The sequence below is a fragment of the Podarcis liolepis genome, assembly GCF_965112155.1.
Source record: "Podarcis liolepis genome assembly, chromosome: 3".
In the NCBI taxonomy this organism is placed as follows: Eukaryota; Metazoa; Chordata; class Lepidosauria; order Squamata; family Lacertidae; genus Podarcis; species Podarcis liolepis.
The window spans coordinates 93,923,298-93,940,832 of NC_139557.1; the positions used below are offsets into that span (position 1 = coordinate 93,923,298).

At 42.9% G+C, this 17,535-nt stretch overlaps 2 protein-coding genes across 12 annotated transcripts in view; one reads left to right on the top strand and one right to left on the bottom strand.

Annotated features, from left to right (window-relative positions):
• Positions 1 to 10,711, bottom strand: part of MIA3 (MIA SH3 domain ER export factor 3) — a 37,622-nt gene extending 26,911 nt beyond the window's left edge. For 3 of the 4 annotated variants that reach the window (XR_014524282.1, XM_083496008.1, XM_083496007.1), the window contains exons 1-3: positions 10,338 to 10,711; positions 7,790 to 7,923; positions 341 to 427 (exon numbers count right to left, since the gene is read on the bottom strand). Coding sequence is in view for 3 of the 4 variants with exons in the window: in XM_083496008.1 (XP_083352134.1) it covers positions 341 to 427; positions 7,790 to 7,923; positions 10,338 to 10,515 (399 nt within the window). In the remaining variant the exon portion in view is untranslated. The other variant, XM_083496009.1, reaches the window with a different exon arrangement.
• Positions 1 to 17,535, top strand: part of TAF1A (TATA-box binding protein associated factor, RNA polymerase I subunit A) — a 39,678-nt gene that overhangs the window by 7,955 nt on the left and 14,188 nt on the right. Inside the window, exon 1 of one of the 8 annotated variants that reach the window (XM_083496122.1) lies at positions 15,415 to 15,434. The exons of 2 other annotated variants lie outside the window; for them this stretch is intronic. Coding sequence is in view for 2 of the 6 variants with exons in the window: in XM_083496119.1 (XP_083352245.1) it covers positions 17,369 to 17,417 (49 nt within the window). In the remaining 4 variants the exon portion in view is untranslated. Of the gene's footprint in view, positions 1 to 15,414; positions 15,435 to 16,890; positions 17,116 to 17,244; positions 17,476 to 17,535 lie in introns of those variants that run through there. 5 more of the 8 variants (XM_083496124.1, XM_083496121.1, XM_083496119.1 and 2 more) reach the window with 5 other exon arrangements.

Sequence of the window (17,535 nt, forward strand, 5' to 3'; positions counted from 1 at the left end):
TGGGGGCCCTCCAGAGCAGGGTTGTTGTTGTTGTTGCTTTAGCTGCAGAGGGGAAGGGGGGAGAAGTTTTGTCACTTGTGCTGGTGTGATCCTGGATCTCAAACAGAAAAATTTATTGGTCTAAAATACAGAGAATTTTGTTGCTGGAGAAAATATTTTAAAGAACAGCTTTTCTTCTTTTTCCATCTCAGTCTTCCCTTTCCCCTTCTTCTCCTGGATTCATTTATATGGTCTGTTTTTAAAATGAGCCCTTTAAAAGACATGGATTTATCCATGCATATTCCTGAGCCTTGAGAATTGAATACGCGTGTAGATCAAAAGAAACTCACAAATAACTTACATCTGTTGGCAATTCTAGTTCTTCATAGGTATAAATGTGATTTATCTCAAGTAAATCCTTTGGAAAATATCCAAATTCATTTCCAACCTGAGAGGAAAACAAGGAAATAGAAGGGTCAGTATAAGAAATGGTTTTGTTTCGTTTTAAGTATTTCTGCCTGTTTAGAGGCAACTTTTCTACGAATGCATAGAAGTGTCACTTGCAGTGCATCAGAAGAACTGGTCATGATACTTGGCACATCAATTTTTAGTACAAATTTTGGCCCCCTTAAACCATGGGTAGGCAAACTAAGGCCCGGGGGCTGGATCTGGCCAATAGCCTTCTCAATCCGGCCCACGGACGGTCCCGGAATCAACGTGTTTTTACATGAGTAGAATGTGTCCTTTTATTTAAAATGCATCTCTAGGTTATTTGTGAGGCCTGCCTGGTGTTTTTACATGAATAGAATGTGTGCTTTTATTTAAAACGCATCTCTGGGTTATTTGTGGGGTATAGGAATTTGTTAATCCCCCCCCAAATATAGTCTGCCCCCCCAAGGTCTGAGAGACAGTGGATTGGCCCCCTGCTGAAAAAGTTTGCTGACCCCTGCAAACCCTTTTAAGAATAATAGGGGTCAGGAATACAGAATAAAACAAGTTTTTATGTATTTGAAATAATACAGTAAGTTTAAATGGCAGCTACAGTGGTACCTCGGATTAAGAACTTAATTCGTTGCAGAGGTCCGTTCTTAACCTGAAAGTGTTCTTAACCTGAAGCACCACTTTAGCTAATGGGGCCTCCCGCTGCCGCCGCGCCACCAGAGCACAATTTCTGTTCTCATCCTGAAGCAAAGTTCTTAACCCAAGGCACTATTTCTGGGTTAGCGGAGTCTGTAACCTGAAGCATCTGTAGCCTGAAGCATATGTAACGCGAGGTACCACTGTATTTGAAATTCATCCTAATAGGCACAGTCAAAGGCCATATACCCTAAAGATTGAAACCATCAAGCATGCTTGCACATATCATTTCATTAGGGGTCAATAACAGTTTGAGGCATCTAGTACAGTGGTGCCTCGCAAGACGAAATTAATTCGTTCCGCGAGTTTTGTCGTCTTGCGATTTTTTTCGTTTTGTGAAGCACGGTGTCGGGAAAGTCTTGGAAAAGCTTCAAAAATCACCAAAGTCTTTAAAAACCTAAAAAAGGCTACCATACCACGTTCTATGAGTTGCTCCTCGAAGTCAAGTCGCAACTGTATTAACGGTGTTAAGAAAAAGGAAACAAACTTGCAAGACGTTTCCGTCTTGTGAAGCAAGCCCATAGGGAAAATCGTCTTGCGAAGCAGCTCAAAAAACAAAAAACCCTTTCGTCTTGCGAGTTTTTTGTCTTGCGAGGCATTCGTCTTGCGAGGTACCACTGCATATGTAAATGCTTTGCCTCAGCTTCACTGAGAATTTAAATGAAACATATGGAAAGTTATCAAACAAGTGAAGCAGCAGCGCCTAGATGCAGAATTTCACCACTTCAGCTTAGAACACTGCAGAAAGGTATACAGTGGTACCTTGGTTTACAAACTTAATCCGTTCCGGAAGTCCGTTCTTAAACCAAAGTGTTCTTAAACCAAGGTGTGCTTTCCCATAGCAGTGGGGGATTCAACTTACACTCAACAGGAAGCGGAACATGTTCTGCTTCCAAGGCAAAGTTCACAAACCAAAACACCTACTTCCAGGTTTGCAGCGTTCTTAATCCAAGTTGTTCATAAACTAAGCTGTTCTTAAACCAAGGTACCACACTGTATTAGATTATTAGTCAAACTCCAGAAAAAAATAGTTCTAAGTCTTGCTGAAATATGGAAGTGGCACTCTCACTAGTGCATATTTATTTGGAGGTTCCTTTAATGGAACTTGCTTTCAACTTAAGGAATTTACTGGGACCTTTGATCCACATTTGAAGCATACTGTGGGCATAGGTGTGCCCAACTTCATCTAGATTGCATTCTTTTTGCCTGGCTCAAAAGCTGATGTTTGTCTTTGTTTCTTGTACTTGATTATTCTGTATTTAACAGTGTATATTCAGCACCATACTCTTCAGAAATTAAATGTAAAAACCAACAGGCATTGTGGTACTTAGGATCAAACTAGGTGTGATGTTTAAAGCATCTTCGCATTTTTACATTTGATAGCAGCCAATGGAAAATAATTGAGATCACAATCACAAGTGGAGAGTGGGGTTAAATCTTCCCCTGCTGCAGTCTTCTGCTCCTCTGAAGCTGCAATTTACACTGGCAGGAAAGCTCTAATTTGGTTCTAAGAGACAGGGCTCAGAGGTAGAAGCCATTCTTACATTGTCTAAAACTGGGAGAGCATGGCTGGAATTTCCAGCTTCTATACAAGCAAAGAGAAAATATGAATTTTGCATACACAAAGCAGGTTTTTCCCTCCCATCCTACTTTGCTCTCCTCAAAATCCATTTTTCTACCATTGAACATAACAATAATGAGATGTTTTCATTGTTCTTAAACCTAGCATGAGATACGTTACTTCCTAACAAATAGCATATTTGCAGAGCAAGTTATGGTTTGTAGGCCAACATCACATTCAAAATGCCCTTGTGATATTCTCTTATTTTCAAATACCCCACCACCACTCTGCAAACATTTCCCAGTATTTTAAAGTCTATTTGACTCCTTGCTATTGTTTAAATTATTCACACTCAACATCAATGCAAGACCACCCTTCTTTCGTCAACGTGTATTTCAGTAAGAATCATTAATTCCACACCTGAGGCAAGATGCTACTCTAGTAAAATGCAAACTATGGAAGGAAGCTAAATCTCTCATCCTAAACGTGGTGACTAGAGAGTAAGTCCCACTGAACACAGAGGTGCTTATTTCTGAGTAAACATGCATAGGCATGCACTTTCTGATTTTATCCCAGCTTACTGCTTTCTAGAAAAGATTCACACTTCTGCTCTCATTCAGTTCTTACAACTGTTATCAGGAAGCCAATATTAACAGCCAAGAATTGCTACAGAGATTAGATAGCTTAGGCATTTAGAAACTGGCAGAACACATTAAGTAAACAAACGCTAAAGATAATGTGCTCAGTTAGAATGCGGTCCATGAGTGTTGTCCCTTTCCTGAATATCCTGGTGGTTTTATTGCCAGGAAAACATCCCAGATATTTACTAATAATTAAATGGACCACTTCCTGGCTTCAAAGAAGTTAGTAAAAGTTGAGAGCAGGTGATTCAGATGTCTTTTCATAGGGCTTGAGAAATATATTTCCAATTTCTCGATGCCAGATTCATAATTTATTATTATTATTATTAAGGAGTCTGCATCAAACTCTTAGATGCCAGGCCTACGAAGAGATGGAAAAACAATGCCACACAGTTCTTGGCTGAAAGCATCAGCATCATTTTGTATGCAATTAAACCAGGGATTTATCTGGTTATCTGGCTTATAGGATGGTACAGTAAAATGAACACCTGTCTAGTATATAATACTCTTCTATGAACTGCTAGCTGCATATGGTATTCCCTTTGTTCAATATTTATTCTTAAATATTAGTGCAAACTAGTAACACCCAAAGTCAAGGTTGCACAATAGGTGTTCTTGACATGGACTGCATCTTTTTTGCAGCCGGAATGGACAGTTTTTCCGTATTAACTTTGTAATCAGTTACAAAGGATTTAAGATATTGTACTGTACTCTCACCTTAAACTTTGTTGAGTTACCTTAAACTTATTATTGTATACAGCTGTTTGTATGCACATTAATTTGGCTAATGTGGGTGTGAACTTTTTAATTATTTCTTTTGTTTAAAAACTTGAGACTCTAATTATCCAGCCTTTTGTTTCAAAGCCGGCCCTCTCAAGTCTTCATATTTTGTGTTTATAAAGCGCTGGCAAGCCTGGAAACAGATGCCTCCTAATTATCCAGGTTATTTGTGGCACAGTAATGTCAGAGGGGACTTACTGGAAGAACACAATGATTCCATTCTGCCATTTTCACTGCATGCAGTGCTTTTCCTGTTTCAACTGTGCAACTTTAATTGGACTCTATTGCCAGCTGAGAGCCTGTTGTGCCATAATCCCACTTGTGTATTCCAGTGAAAGCAGTTGTAATGGTGTTGTAATGGCTCACAGTGGCAGACTTTCCTTTACAAAGGAAAAAAAAATATGCTCAGCATGCTACAAGGAATTCGTTCAACCAGACAAGTCTGTGTAAGGGGCGGGGGACAGCCAGGTACACTTTTCCTTGGCCTTGGAGGGCTAAGTTGCCTGCAGGAGCCCACCAGGGCCCTACCGGACAAGATGTCCTGCCAACATCCTAGGCCTCTGACAAGCTCTGCACAGGCTTGCAGTCAGAATACCCAACCTTAAGGGACTGTTCAGTTGTTATTTAGCAGTGACAAATTATAGCCTAGTAGGTACAGTGGTGCCTCGCAAGACGAAAATAATCCGTTCCGCGAGTCTCTTTGTCTAGCGGTTTTTTCGTCTTGCAAAGCAACCCTATTAGCGGCTTAGCAGATTAGCGCTATTAGCGGTTTATAGGCTATTAAAGGCTTAGCGGCTAAAAGGCTATTAGCGGCTTAGAAAAAGGGGGGGAGCGAAAAAAATCGCAAGACTCCTTTCGTCTAGCGGGTTTTTCGTCTTGCGAGGCATTAGTCTTGCGGGGCACCACTGTATCTATAAGTCTATCTTACCTCTCCTCTGACATCTCATTGCAAAGAGGAAGTAAGAATTTGAAGTAAGGTCTATCATGTTTACTGAAAGCCATCACCTTAACAGAGGCCCCAATCTAGTGAGTAGTACTTAAGATCCATTGGTTATGTTAGTTGCTGTTAACTTGTCCCATTCATTTAGAAACCTAGGATGCAGCCTTATACCAAGTAATGCAAAAACAAAACAAAACAAAACGTTCCTCAATGGAAGCTACTGACATTAAATGTTCTTCTGAAAGGGAAATTTACCCACAGGAATGGGATTCAAGACTAGTGTTCCTCATGGTATAGGAGTAGGAAAGAAAGTAACTAACTAACTAGCACTTACTAAATTGGGAGCACAGAGAGAGTTGTGAGTTTAGCTGAACTGGAAGCAGCTTGGTGATTGTGGTATGTGTCTACACTGTTGCTATCTAGGAATCTAATGCAAGTACAGTGGTACCTTGGGTTACATACGCTTCAGGTTACATACGCTTCAGGTTACAGACTCTGCTAACCCAGAGATAGTACCTCGGGTTAAGAACTTTGCTTCAGGATGAGAACAGAAATCGTGCAGTGACGGCGCGGTGGCAGCAGGAGGCCCCATTAGCTAAAGTGGTGCTTCAGGTTAAGAACAGTTTCAGGTTAAGAACGGACCTCCGGAACGAATTAAGTACTTAACCTGAGGTATCACCGTAGTTTTGTTGCCTCACTTGCTTCCAATAGGCTTTGCTTGTAGAATTAAAAAATAACAAGTCTCTGATGCTCTCTCATGCAGAGGAAACTTAAAGGCTGTAGGAGTACCCTTTGAATTCTCAGCAAAGTGTGGAGTACTTAATGAATATGTTTTAAAATGCACAGAGCAATGTCAATGAAAATACCTTTAAACGTCTCTGCAGGAAGCAGTGAAAGAAAGAAAGAAAGTAATTAAAATGTTAGTTGAATACCACCACATATCTCTTCTGGTAAGTTTTACTCAGAGTAGACCCCCTGAAAATAATGGACCTAACTTAGTAATATTCTTTAATCTCAGTGGGCCTTTTTGTGAGCAAATCTTAGTTGAATGCCACCCATACAGTTTTTCCCCATTTGTGTTAGATGTGTAGATGGTGAGGGTTAAACCTGGGCTCTTTGGCATTCAAAACAGTTGCTCTGCCATTGAGCTAGGGCTCTTAAATAGAACTAAAGTGTGTATATCTCTGTATCCAAGCCATTGTTAGTTCTTTTGTGTTGTTAGTGTACCACATTTTTAGAAAGCACAATTTATGCTCCCAATATGAAACAGATGAGATCCTTTATCATGCTCCAGAATGCAATTAAAATATTTCTCTTGTGCAATACTGCCTTTGTGGTATATCCTTCCAAATTTTTCAGGACCAAATTTCAGATTTTGTAGTTGTAAGCTTCACTCAAAACTGCTCTCCATTTCCCCATCATGGGGTAGGGGAGAAATTACAGGGTCCCAAAATCGTTTCCTCCCATGGAGACACAATTCTGAATGGACAAGTGGCAGAGTAGGAGAGGGTACACAACGCAGTACACAACACTTTTCAGCAAAAGTTGATGGCAGAAACAGAGTAAAAGTAACATGCAATTGTGGGCAATATATACTTAGTGGCTCAAGCCATTTTCAAAATAAATGCTACCATTAAACACAAAAAACCCTTGCAAATGTGGTAATACATGCCACAAAAGAAGCATTTTTTAATGGCAAATAATAATTTACCAATGGACTCTCCTTCCTTGGAGGTTTTTAAGCAGAGGTTGGATGGCCATCTGTCATGGATGCTTTAGCTGAGATTCCTGAATTTAACAGTTACCATTAACCCCCTGACTATTTACCTTCTGAACAAAGGAGAAATATTTAAAAGAAAACTTGGAGGCATGAGTGTAAATAGACCGTTCCAGGGAAATCTCTTGGACTGAGAAGAGTCATATGTGTGGATTCCAAAGCAGTGAAGGCCCACATCATGCAAAAATGGTCCCAACTGCCCAGTGGAAAATATGAGTTACTGGACTTTTCAATCATAGGTGCTGACATTTAAATATTAAACAGAATTTTAAGTCAAGTTGAAGCAAAACAAAAACAAACAAACAAAAACCTCATCTGTTCAAGAGTTTGTGAAGTTCTCAACCAAAACCACCTTTCCAGGGAACTTAATCACACTCTCAAACATGCAGCTCTACAATTCTATTATAAGTAACAGGAATCTGCTGTCTCGTTTGGGTGATCTGGTAGATTTGCATTTACTCAAATTTTCTGAGTCAAGGCAGAATCTCTTCTGCATTAGAAGCTGATGGTGTGCTATTTCTAGTGCAAAACTGCAGAGGTGGTGAGTTTAGCTGGATTGGAAGCAGCTTGGTGATTGTATTGCCTCTTTGTAAACATTCATTTATTTCCAATAGGCTTTGCTTGTAGAATTCAAAGTTAACAAGTCTCTTATGCTCTCTCATGCAGAGGAAACTAAAAGTCTGTAGCAGTATCCCTTGACTTCTTGGCAAAGTGGGGATTATTTAATGAATATGTAAGATAACATGCCGTAGCACAAAAGAAAGAAAGAAAAATTAAAATGTTAGTTGAATACCACCCCATGTCACTTCTAATAAGTTTTGCTCAGAGTACTGTAGACCCACTGAAATTAATGGACCTAACTTAGTCATGTTCATTAATTTCAATGCACCTTCTCTGAGTAAAGCTTCATTGAATACCACCCATACTGCTTTTTCCAATTTGTGTTAAACCATATAAAGTACTTAAAAACTTACACTTCCAGCCCAAAGCTCATGTGTTCTCCCGGTTAATTTATAATACACGTACACCGATTCACCTTCTTTAAAATCTACAAAACGACAATCTGGGCCTTTAAAATCCTTCACTGCTTTCCCTCGACACATTAGCACTGTTGAAAGAAAATGAGAGAAAAAAATGGCAAAGTAAATAAAGAGCTGTTTTCTCAACAGAAAAGGAAACCTGTCTATAACTTGCAGTCCATGTCTATGAAACAATGTAGCCCAGGAATGAGAAGTTATGGCTGGTGAAAATCTGGTATCGAAGTTACTTTGTGTCTTAAAATGTTGGTTAAGGCAATGAAAGGACATAATGAGGTTTCAATGTACATTTTATTGAAGACGTTTCTCCTGGAAAAACGTAATAGACTCCATGAATATATCCCAGTATCACAATCCTTCACTATGTCCCAAAGGCACGTAGTCATATGCATTATGCACCAGGGTGCTATTTGTTTGTTTATTAATTATGTTTGTTATTTGCTTTATGCAAAAAAGGAATCTCAAACCAACAAAATAAACATAAAATCAATTTAAAACTAAGCTTAAAACAAAATACAATACAAAGTTCCTAAAAAGTTCATTCAGTAATACAATAAGAGGAACAAGTTCTATACCAGCCACTCCACTAAAATATGAGTCCAACACTAGATGTTAATTTAACCACAAAAATTGAGTGTTTCCTAAACATTGACAATGAGGATGCTAAGTGTGTTGCCATATGAAGAGCATGCTGAACTGGGTTGATTTTGTTAAAAAAATAAAATGTGGATATTGTACATTTGTTTCAATTTAAGTTAAATTAATTTATTTGGGAAAGAAAGGCAGAACAAGTATATTTTAATAAATAAACAAAGTGAATGGAAAGGGTTCCAAATTCTATTTTATAATTCACAAAAGCTTATCTTTGAAAGGTGATGTAGCTAGAGAGTCCTACACATGCATGCGCACACACAAGTGTACAGTTAGTTTAACTGAATATTAAAGTCTACATTTTTAGTCTACGAATGTCGAACCAACAGCAGAAATCTATGCATGCTTACTTGAAAGTAAGTGTCACTAAGTTATAGGGGGATAGGATCACAGTTTGTTTATAGCTGCAATCCTATACTCAAACGTCATCCCATTGAACTCAGTGGGACTAACTACCAAGTAAGCCTGCATAGGTACAGGTGCAATCCCTATGCACATTTAACAGGACATAAGGAAGTCATCCTTGCAGTTAAACAAGTTGAGCAGTGGGCTGTCAGTAACAAAAATTAAACGCACTGAATCTGAATCTAGAAATCTGAAACGTCTGATATATTCTTACAATGAGTTCTGGATCAGAACAATACATTTTAAACAAACAAATGCAGTCATCTAATTAGCTAAGAACCACTCAAATAGATGAATATTTCCAAGAAAGTGAATTTCATATATCAGATTTCTTTGAGTAATTTGATACAGGACAATGAAAGGAGAAGGTGAGGAGAATGAGGTCAAGAATTTGCTTCTCCTAAAAAAAACAGCTTCTAAAGGATGCAGTTTGTTTACAAGCAGAAAGGAAGACAAATACTTGATGCTTATTAAAAGCAAATCTTCCTGGTGACAACAGTAGTAAGTAGTACAGAGACAGCAGTAAGAGAAACAGGTCCAGCAATAACTTTTTACTGGGTGCGTGCATCAGACCCTCCCCAGGGTTGGCCAAACAAACAAAAACAGCCCATGAAATCCCTTGGGGCAACAATTTTTTAGGGTGACAACAACCAAAGTCATGGGGAAAGTAAAAGATGCAGCCTAAGACCCTTCGATCTCAGACTGCGTGGTGGAGCTGTTTCGGTGGGTGGGAGGGATAAAATGTAAAAGGATCACGTCCCCCCCGGGCTTCCAGTTAAAGTCAGCAATGTATAAGAAAGAGTAATAATGGTGATCGGGATGATAATTATTGCCGTCTCCACATAGGGAAGGAATAAAGCACGCGCTGCTTTACAAAGTAGAAGACAGGTAGCAACCTGCAAGAGCACATTTGACGGCGGGGGGGGGGGGGTGAGAGACTGAGGCAACACTTCCCAGTTTTAGCTCCGATCCTAAACACCTCATCCACACCCAAAAAAACCCCTTCAAAAATAAATCCCACTGTGTTCAATTAAGCTCGGGTGGTGTTTTTTTGTTGTTGTTGCAAGTTTCGCTCTGGCACAAGCTAAGAAACCGTGGCAAGTAGGGGCCACCCTGCCAGGAGAAACGGGCCCAAGGCAACGTGGACGGATATTTAAAATGACAAGGGTGTAAAATGACAGGGGGAGAGATGAAGATCCCCGCCGTCCCTCCAGGGACGTGAGAAGAGCGGTGGGGCAGAAGCACCCTCCGGCTCTTCCACCAACCCACCCCACCCTGCGAGGCAGGAGGCGGCCCCCATCCAGAGCCTCTTCTCTGACGCGGCCTCGGAGACGCCGCCGCCACCGCCGGCTCCTGCTTTGCAAGGGCAGACAGTCGCAGGGACCCGGCGGATACCCGCTCGCCTGCCTCTTCCCTCCCCGCCACTTACTGCTGCACTCGGGGTCGGCGCACCGCTTCCACTCGGCGAAACGGCGGTCCGGGCCCCCGCCGGACTGGGCGCAGGGGGGCAGCTGGGCGCACAGCAAGAGCAGCAGCAGCGGCGGCGGCAGCAGCAGCATCCGCCGAGGCGGCAGGGCGAGGGGCCGCCGCCGCGCCGCAGCAGCCATGTTGGGAGTTCGCGAGGCTGCCGGGCTGGCGCCGAAAAAAAAAGAAGCGGCGCGTGGGGCGGCCGGGCGGGGGGAAGCCGGAGCAAGACACGTCAGCAGCAGCAGCAAGCAGAGCCCGGCTGGAGAAGGATGTGGGGAGGAGGAAGAAGAGGAGGAGGAGACTCGCCCGCTGCCCCAAAGGAGCAGCAAGAGGAGGAGGAGGAAAGGATGGAGGAGAACCACACCCTGCGCGGCGGTGCTTGTCCACAGGGAGGAGGAGGACCAAGAATAGGTGCGCGCGCCCCACTCCTGAGGCAAATGCACCTCAGGCGCTCTCTCTCCCCCTTTGCTCGCCTCTCCTTTCGCTGTATCTTTGTGTGTATGTGTGTGTTCACTTTGCACCCCCGGTTCTGCATCTGGCAGCACTGCCCGCCCTCCGTCAGTGCTGAATAACTGCCTGGCGGACAGGCGGAGAAAAACAACAACAGGTCAGACTTGGGGGGCCTTCCCCTGTCAGTGGGGAAACACAACTTCGCTCCCGGCCTTCCTTCAGTAGCTAGCCAAGCCGCCCCGGATGCTTTCACTAGAGCTGGGTGGGCGCGTGGAGCGAGAGAGCTCCCGTCAGGCCCAGCCTGCCCGCCCGCTCGCGCGGCCGGTGACGAGGGGTCGACGGGAGTTGTAGTCCGGAGGGCCGCGGGGTTTTGACGCTTTGGCAGCAGAGGCGCTCGTCTCCTGCGCGCGATACAATGGTACCTCGGATTAAGTACTTAATTCGTTCCGGAGGTCTTCACTTAACCTGAAACTGTTCTTAACCTGAAGCACCACTTTAGCTAATAGGGCCTCCTGCTGCCGCCGCCGCGCCGCCGGAGCCCGATTTCTGTTCTCATCCTGAAGCAAAGTTCTTAACCTGAAGCACTATTTCTAGGTTAGCGGAGTCTATAACCTGAAGCGTATGTAACCCGAGGTACCACTGTATAGTTGGGATTTGTTTACTCTTCCCCGCACCCCCAGCGCGCCCTCACTCCGCAGTCAGGGTCGTTAGGGTTGCAGTTTTAAAGGTGCAGGAAAATTTAAATTGAAGAAAGGGGGTACGGAGATATGGCGAGTCCTGAGCCTGGGCGTAGCCAGGGGGGCACTTGCCCCCCCAGATCAAGTAAATCAATAAACATATTTAACTGAGGTCCCACCCCCCAGTATAAATCTTGGCTATGTCCATGGTCCTGAGGTGGTAGAACAGGAAGTGTCATTTCTGACTGCAGGAGGATAAAAGCACATCTAACCATAGGAGCCAATTCCTAGGGGCCGAGGTCCCTTTGGTACCCCCAAAATAGAATATTTGAGGGGGCTCCCCGCAAGTTAATAGGTATTGCCACTCAAATGGTGCGTGCGTGCTGCATCTTGTAAATCAATTATGCAGGGTGGGGCTTACCTCGGCCTCCCCAATATTTTATTCAAGTTGGCCCCCTGCATCTCACATAATTCCTCCCTATGTACAAAAATCTTTCTGCAAGTAGACATCTAGCACATAAGGGAGTAGGATTATCTAGAACTGGTGGAGAGCTTTTTGCCCCCCAGATGTTGCTGAAGTAAGCAAGTATGGGCAATGACCGGAGATGACAGGACGTGTAGTTTTGCCCAAAGCTTCGTCTACCACCTCATTCTTTAAGCAAGTCACATGGACTGTTCCACTTCATCCTGATGAGGAATCTGAATGGCTTCCTTGTGCATTTCACATGAAAAATCACACAGGGTCATTCAATGAAGCTAAATGATGGGAGATTAAGTACAGACTGTGCTTCTTCACACAGTGTATAGTTCACTTCCATAAGATGTGGTGATGGCTGCTAACCTGGATGACTTCAAAAGAGGATGAGACAAATTCATGAATGGTAAGACTATCAGTGGTCACTATTAATGATGGCTATATGCTGCCTCCAGGAACAGAGGCACTATGTCTCTTATTACCAGATTAATTTTATTTCTTAAATGTTTCTTATTTATCCCAAAGGATTCAATCACATACCAGCAAATTCAGGTTGCACAAATATAGTTGATAAGGGCTCTTGTGCAACAAACCCACTTGCCCAAAATACCAGACTTTTTGCAATAAGTAAAGTGATGGGGAAATGCATTGGAAAGCATAGATTAACATTTGTTTTGATGCAACACGATCTAACCACCTCTCAAACAAATCAGGCTGAATGTTCAATAAACAGATAGTCTGGAAGCACCTTCTGTTGCTGTTATTCCTATATTATCTATAGGGAACTAATTTAAAGTTAGTACTGTACTCCTATATTTCATCTATGTGCGGCAATCTACATGGCTTGAAAAATGTTCAAAACCCCCTTACCATGCATGTGTTTGGCTGTGTTATCTGCAGTATCTGACACCAGTGCCAGTCATCACTGCAGATATATAGTGCAGCTGCATGACGTTTGACTGGGCCAGGACATCTGGTGAAGAACATTCAGATGATGCAGAGAGTTGTTATGTCAGCTTTTTTGGCTAAGACATAGATACAGTGTGGTAGCATTGAACACTCCTCTATGTTTTCAATTTGTTTGCATTAAGGTTATTGCTGGTTTATACATTCACTTTGCATTTGTGCTTAGATTACCGGTGCATTGCACCAGTTGACTGGTTCAATGTGAAACAAGCGTGCTATACAGGAAAATGTATGTTCATCCAGGATTCTAACAAAAAGAAGCCAAGGTTTGCTAGAACTTAACTTGTATCTTAATATGAAAAGGAACATAACAGAATAGGCTAATGATTGCAATGTAAATGTTTTTATCTCTGCACATTTGGCAGTATGCAGAAGTGATCTTTTAACATAATTAAAATATGTAAAGCACACAGTGTCCCTTGTACCAAGCAGCACAGAGAGAATAATAATGATGAACTAGTTGGCTCGCTGAGTGACTACATAAGTAGCAGTCTGTTGTGCTCTTCCAGTTATTGCTACTTTGATATCTGAAATTGCTAACAGTAATCTTTGCCACTCATTACATCAGAAGTGAAGCCGATGTTCTTATCATATACTCACAATTATTGATTTTCATTGCATACTATTCTCTTGTGTACTATCTCACTTTGAGCCAAATAATCAGTGGCTGCTGGAAAACAGAACTGTTCTACTGTTTTTCTTCATCCAATCAGAGGAATTTGAAAGTATGTTAACATGAAAGACTTAAAAAAACAACAACCCGCACACACTGGTAGTTCCTCTCAAACTTTCACTTCTAAATGTGAAAGTAACTTTTGTTGCAATCAGCTTATTTCCAACAAATGTTTTTATGACTAGGACCTGCCCAACTTTCATCATTTTGAGATGTATGACCTGGTTGCTTGTTGGTTGAAATCAAACCTTTATTAGGCATTATGCAAGTAAAAACCATAAAAGAGAAAATAACATGTAAAAGCCTTGAAATATATATAAAAAAGGCAGCAGTGGGCTACATACATATATATATATATATACACATATAGAATCAGTGGTTTTCCTTGTTAACCTGATCCTTGGAGGACTGCTACCAAAAACTCGGCTACCCCCGCCGTTACCCTTTGGTCAACGTCGGATAGACAGAATCCCACACATTCACCTTGCTGGGGTTCCAGACCACCCAAAAGAGGGGACAGCACGCGTTGACGGAGCGTACTGTGCAATGGGCAATGAAAGAGAATATGCTCTACAGTGTCCGGGACATTCATAGAGCATCTGCAGAATCTCTTGTTTCTAGGGATGTTTTGATATCTTCCCCAGACAAATGCTGAGGGAAAAACATTCAACCGGGCCAGCATAAAAGCCCTACGTTGGGCTGGGATTATTAATTTAGTGACATAATTGACTCTGCTATCTAAGATATTTAAATCATAGAATATGGGGGAGCAAATTTTGTTTACAGCTGCCATAATATTTTGTCTCTCGACATCCTTTAGTCTAGTTAGGATATTATGGAAAATGTATTGCTCGTTAGAATTGTACAGGGGCTCCAGCTCGATGCCTAAAGATTCAATCTTTTTTTCGAGGTACTGATACCATCTTGATTTGTAGGAGTCTTTGAGCAAATCAGCGAGCAGGCTTGATGGAGGGCAGCGAAAATGGCAGCGTAACCAGTACTTTATTGAGGTGGACCAGGCCCACCCTTTATTGAGGTGGACCAGGCCCTGGTTGCTTGTTACCTGTCCCATAGATAGCAGGGTCTGCTTTACAGTACCTTTACTACCCACAGTAAGGGGAAACAGAAACATGCAAATCCTAAATTTGCTCCAGATCTCACCCTGAGTACAATCCCAGTAGCAAAGTAAAAAAAAGAGAACAAACCAGTTTAAATGGAATGGATGCCATGAGCAGAGTTCTACAGCTTTAATCAGCAGGGTTTTTTTTGCACACTTAATGTCAAGAGATGATAAAACTTGTCTGATCCCACTTCCGTCTCTCTCCTCCAAACTGCAGTTGCCTGCGTTCTTGGATGACAGGTCAGCTACAGTCTTGGATGACATACGACCTTTACAGAGTCGGACAAGATGAGTGTGACTTTGCACCTGCTTCTCAATAACTCTGCAGCTTTTGGTAACATTGACCATGGTATCTTCCTGCACTGGCATTTAACTGGAATTGGAGGCATTGTGTTACAGTGGTTTGGGTCCTACCTATGAGTGCAAAGAGTAGCATTGGGAGGGTATTTTTTTTTTGCCCCCCTGGAAGCTATGCTATTTTATCTGCAAAGCTACTTACTATCTATATGAAGCCACTGGAAGTGGTCATTAGGAGTTTTACAGCAAGGTGCCACCAGTAAACTGCTGACACTCGGCTCTATTTCTCCATGATATGTTATTCAGGAGGGCCATGCGGCCCTGGGATGATGCCTGGACAGAGGGGTGGGCTGGATGAGGAAAAATAAGCTGAGCCTGAATTCTGACAAGATGAAGACATTGTGAGTGAGTGGTTCCCATGTCCAAAAAATTGGTCAGTTGCATGCCCTGGAAATTGGTTGCACTACCCCCAAAGGAACAAGTATACATTCTGGGAGTGATTCTGTATCCAGCTTTGTGACTAGAGCCCCAGGTAGCCTCAGTGGCTTTCCTTGTGCTTGATCCAGAAACCATAGCTTGTGCAGAATGCTGCAGCACACTTGCTGACAGGAGCGAGACCCTCCTCTGCACAGAGATTTGCACTACCTGCCAATTGTTCAGTGTGGCAGCACTTACACTCTCTGCCTACTAACATCAGCCAAGTGCCTTCTTCTCAGCCCTCTATTTAGTGCTAAATAGCACCCTGAGATGGAGAAGGGCGGTCCACCCCTTGTGATTCTAAATGAAAGATAGGGGAAGCAGATCTGCTCTCTCTCTCTCTTCTGTTCCTCCAGTGCAGGGGAGGAATGAACAGGAGGTGGTGGTGGAGCTGGAGGCAGAGGGGGAGGATATAGTCCTGTTGCCAAGATCCAGGTGCTGCCTTTGTTGCAGGGATGTCACACTCATCCAAACAGAGCACATGCGGAGCAGACTCACAGGTTGAGTCTCATGACTGAAATATGCAAAATGAAATAAAAAACAAACTTGCAACTGTTTGTGCATTTAGGAAGAATATACCCTAGTAAGCCAACAGTTTAGCTCTGGGTATGAATATTTAGGATTTGTAGCTATGCTGCAGCAGCACAATCCCAAGCATGTTTACTCAGAGCCAGGTGCCATGGTGGTTACCCACTTCCTTGCAGAAATGCAGCTGTTCGGATTTAGCTTGGCCCTATGTATGGCTCACTGGTTTAAGTGGGTCTTAATTCCAAGTCAGCATGTAAGATTGTGATCGCTTTTTTGTACTGTAGGTCAAATAGAAGGCTATGACAGTGAACAGTAAGTATTTCCTATGGCTACTACTATGAGAAAGCTTGAGTTCCAAATAGAGATTTCCAGGGCTTTATATGGTAGAGAGATGAGGTGCCAGTACTTGTATCTTGAGAAAATTGCCATGGGTGCCAGCACAAAACAGCTACCAATGGCAGCAAAGAGAGGAAGAAAGAGTACTCATTACAAAAAAAAGGGAGAGCACTGGATATTTCCCTACATTCCTATAAACAGCTCTTGACATTCAGGTTGAAATTGTGCGGGGTTTTTTCTGGTGGGGCTCAGAGGACAAGTTTTTGTTCGCTCTCAGGGGTCTGGGAACTTCTGTGTTCTGTGTTTAGTCACCTAAAATTAAGCTTCGAAAAACGAAGTCGTTCTGCACCTTTTAAATTATATCCTGCTTTTCATTAGAGATGACCAACAAAGTTCAAGCATCTCGCGAGCGCAAGGAACGTCTACCCTGAGCGGCGACAACCACAAAGCCTCAAAAGTTTTTGCGCATGCGCATATAGCCGCAAAGTCCTTTACGGCCTCCAGCCCCGCCCCTAACTAAAAAAAAAAGAAGACCGGCTGTTACGTAGTACGAACAGGGAGTCGGGTTATGCCATGGTCAAAGATGGCGGCGAGGAACGCGTCGGCGTGCTGGAAGGAACTCAAAATGGCCTTTTAGACATTCCATACCCTCGTAGGGAGCGCGCTTCTCCTGCCGTTAAGAGCGAGACCGGGCCCTATCAGGAGAGGTTACCGAGAGACAGAAGGAAGCTCCGCATCCAGGTAGGTCGGCCGGCGAAGGCTCCTCTCGGAGCTCACGTCGCTTGTATCTGGGAGCCAATAGATTCCTGTGGGAGACAACACGTGGTAGCCAACCGAGATCTATAGAGATAGGAAAAGCTTAGATTGGCACCTCACTTTTCTGAAGTTAAGGAAGAGAATTCTGGCAGCCTCTTGTTGCAGTAAAAACAGCGAAGGCACCTGTGACGCTCAATATGTTCATTAGGGCATAAGCTTTCGTGGGCTACGGAATCAGATGCAGTTGCAGTTTAGAGTTTCCTGGCTCCTTTTGAGGAGACACGCAGGTTGGACTAGATTGCGCTTGATGTCCTTTTGGAGTTCTGCGGATGAGGGCTGACCATAGTAAGCAGCGGAGGAACTGGGAATTTGAGTGTAGCTGTGATTAGGAAGCAGCACTTTCGT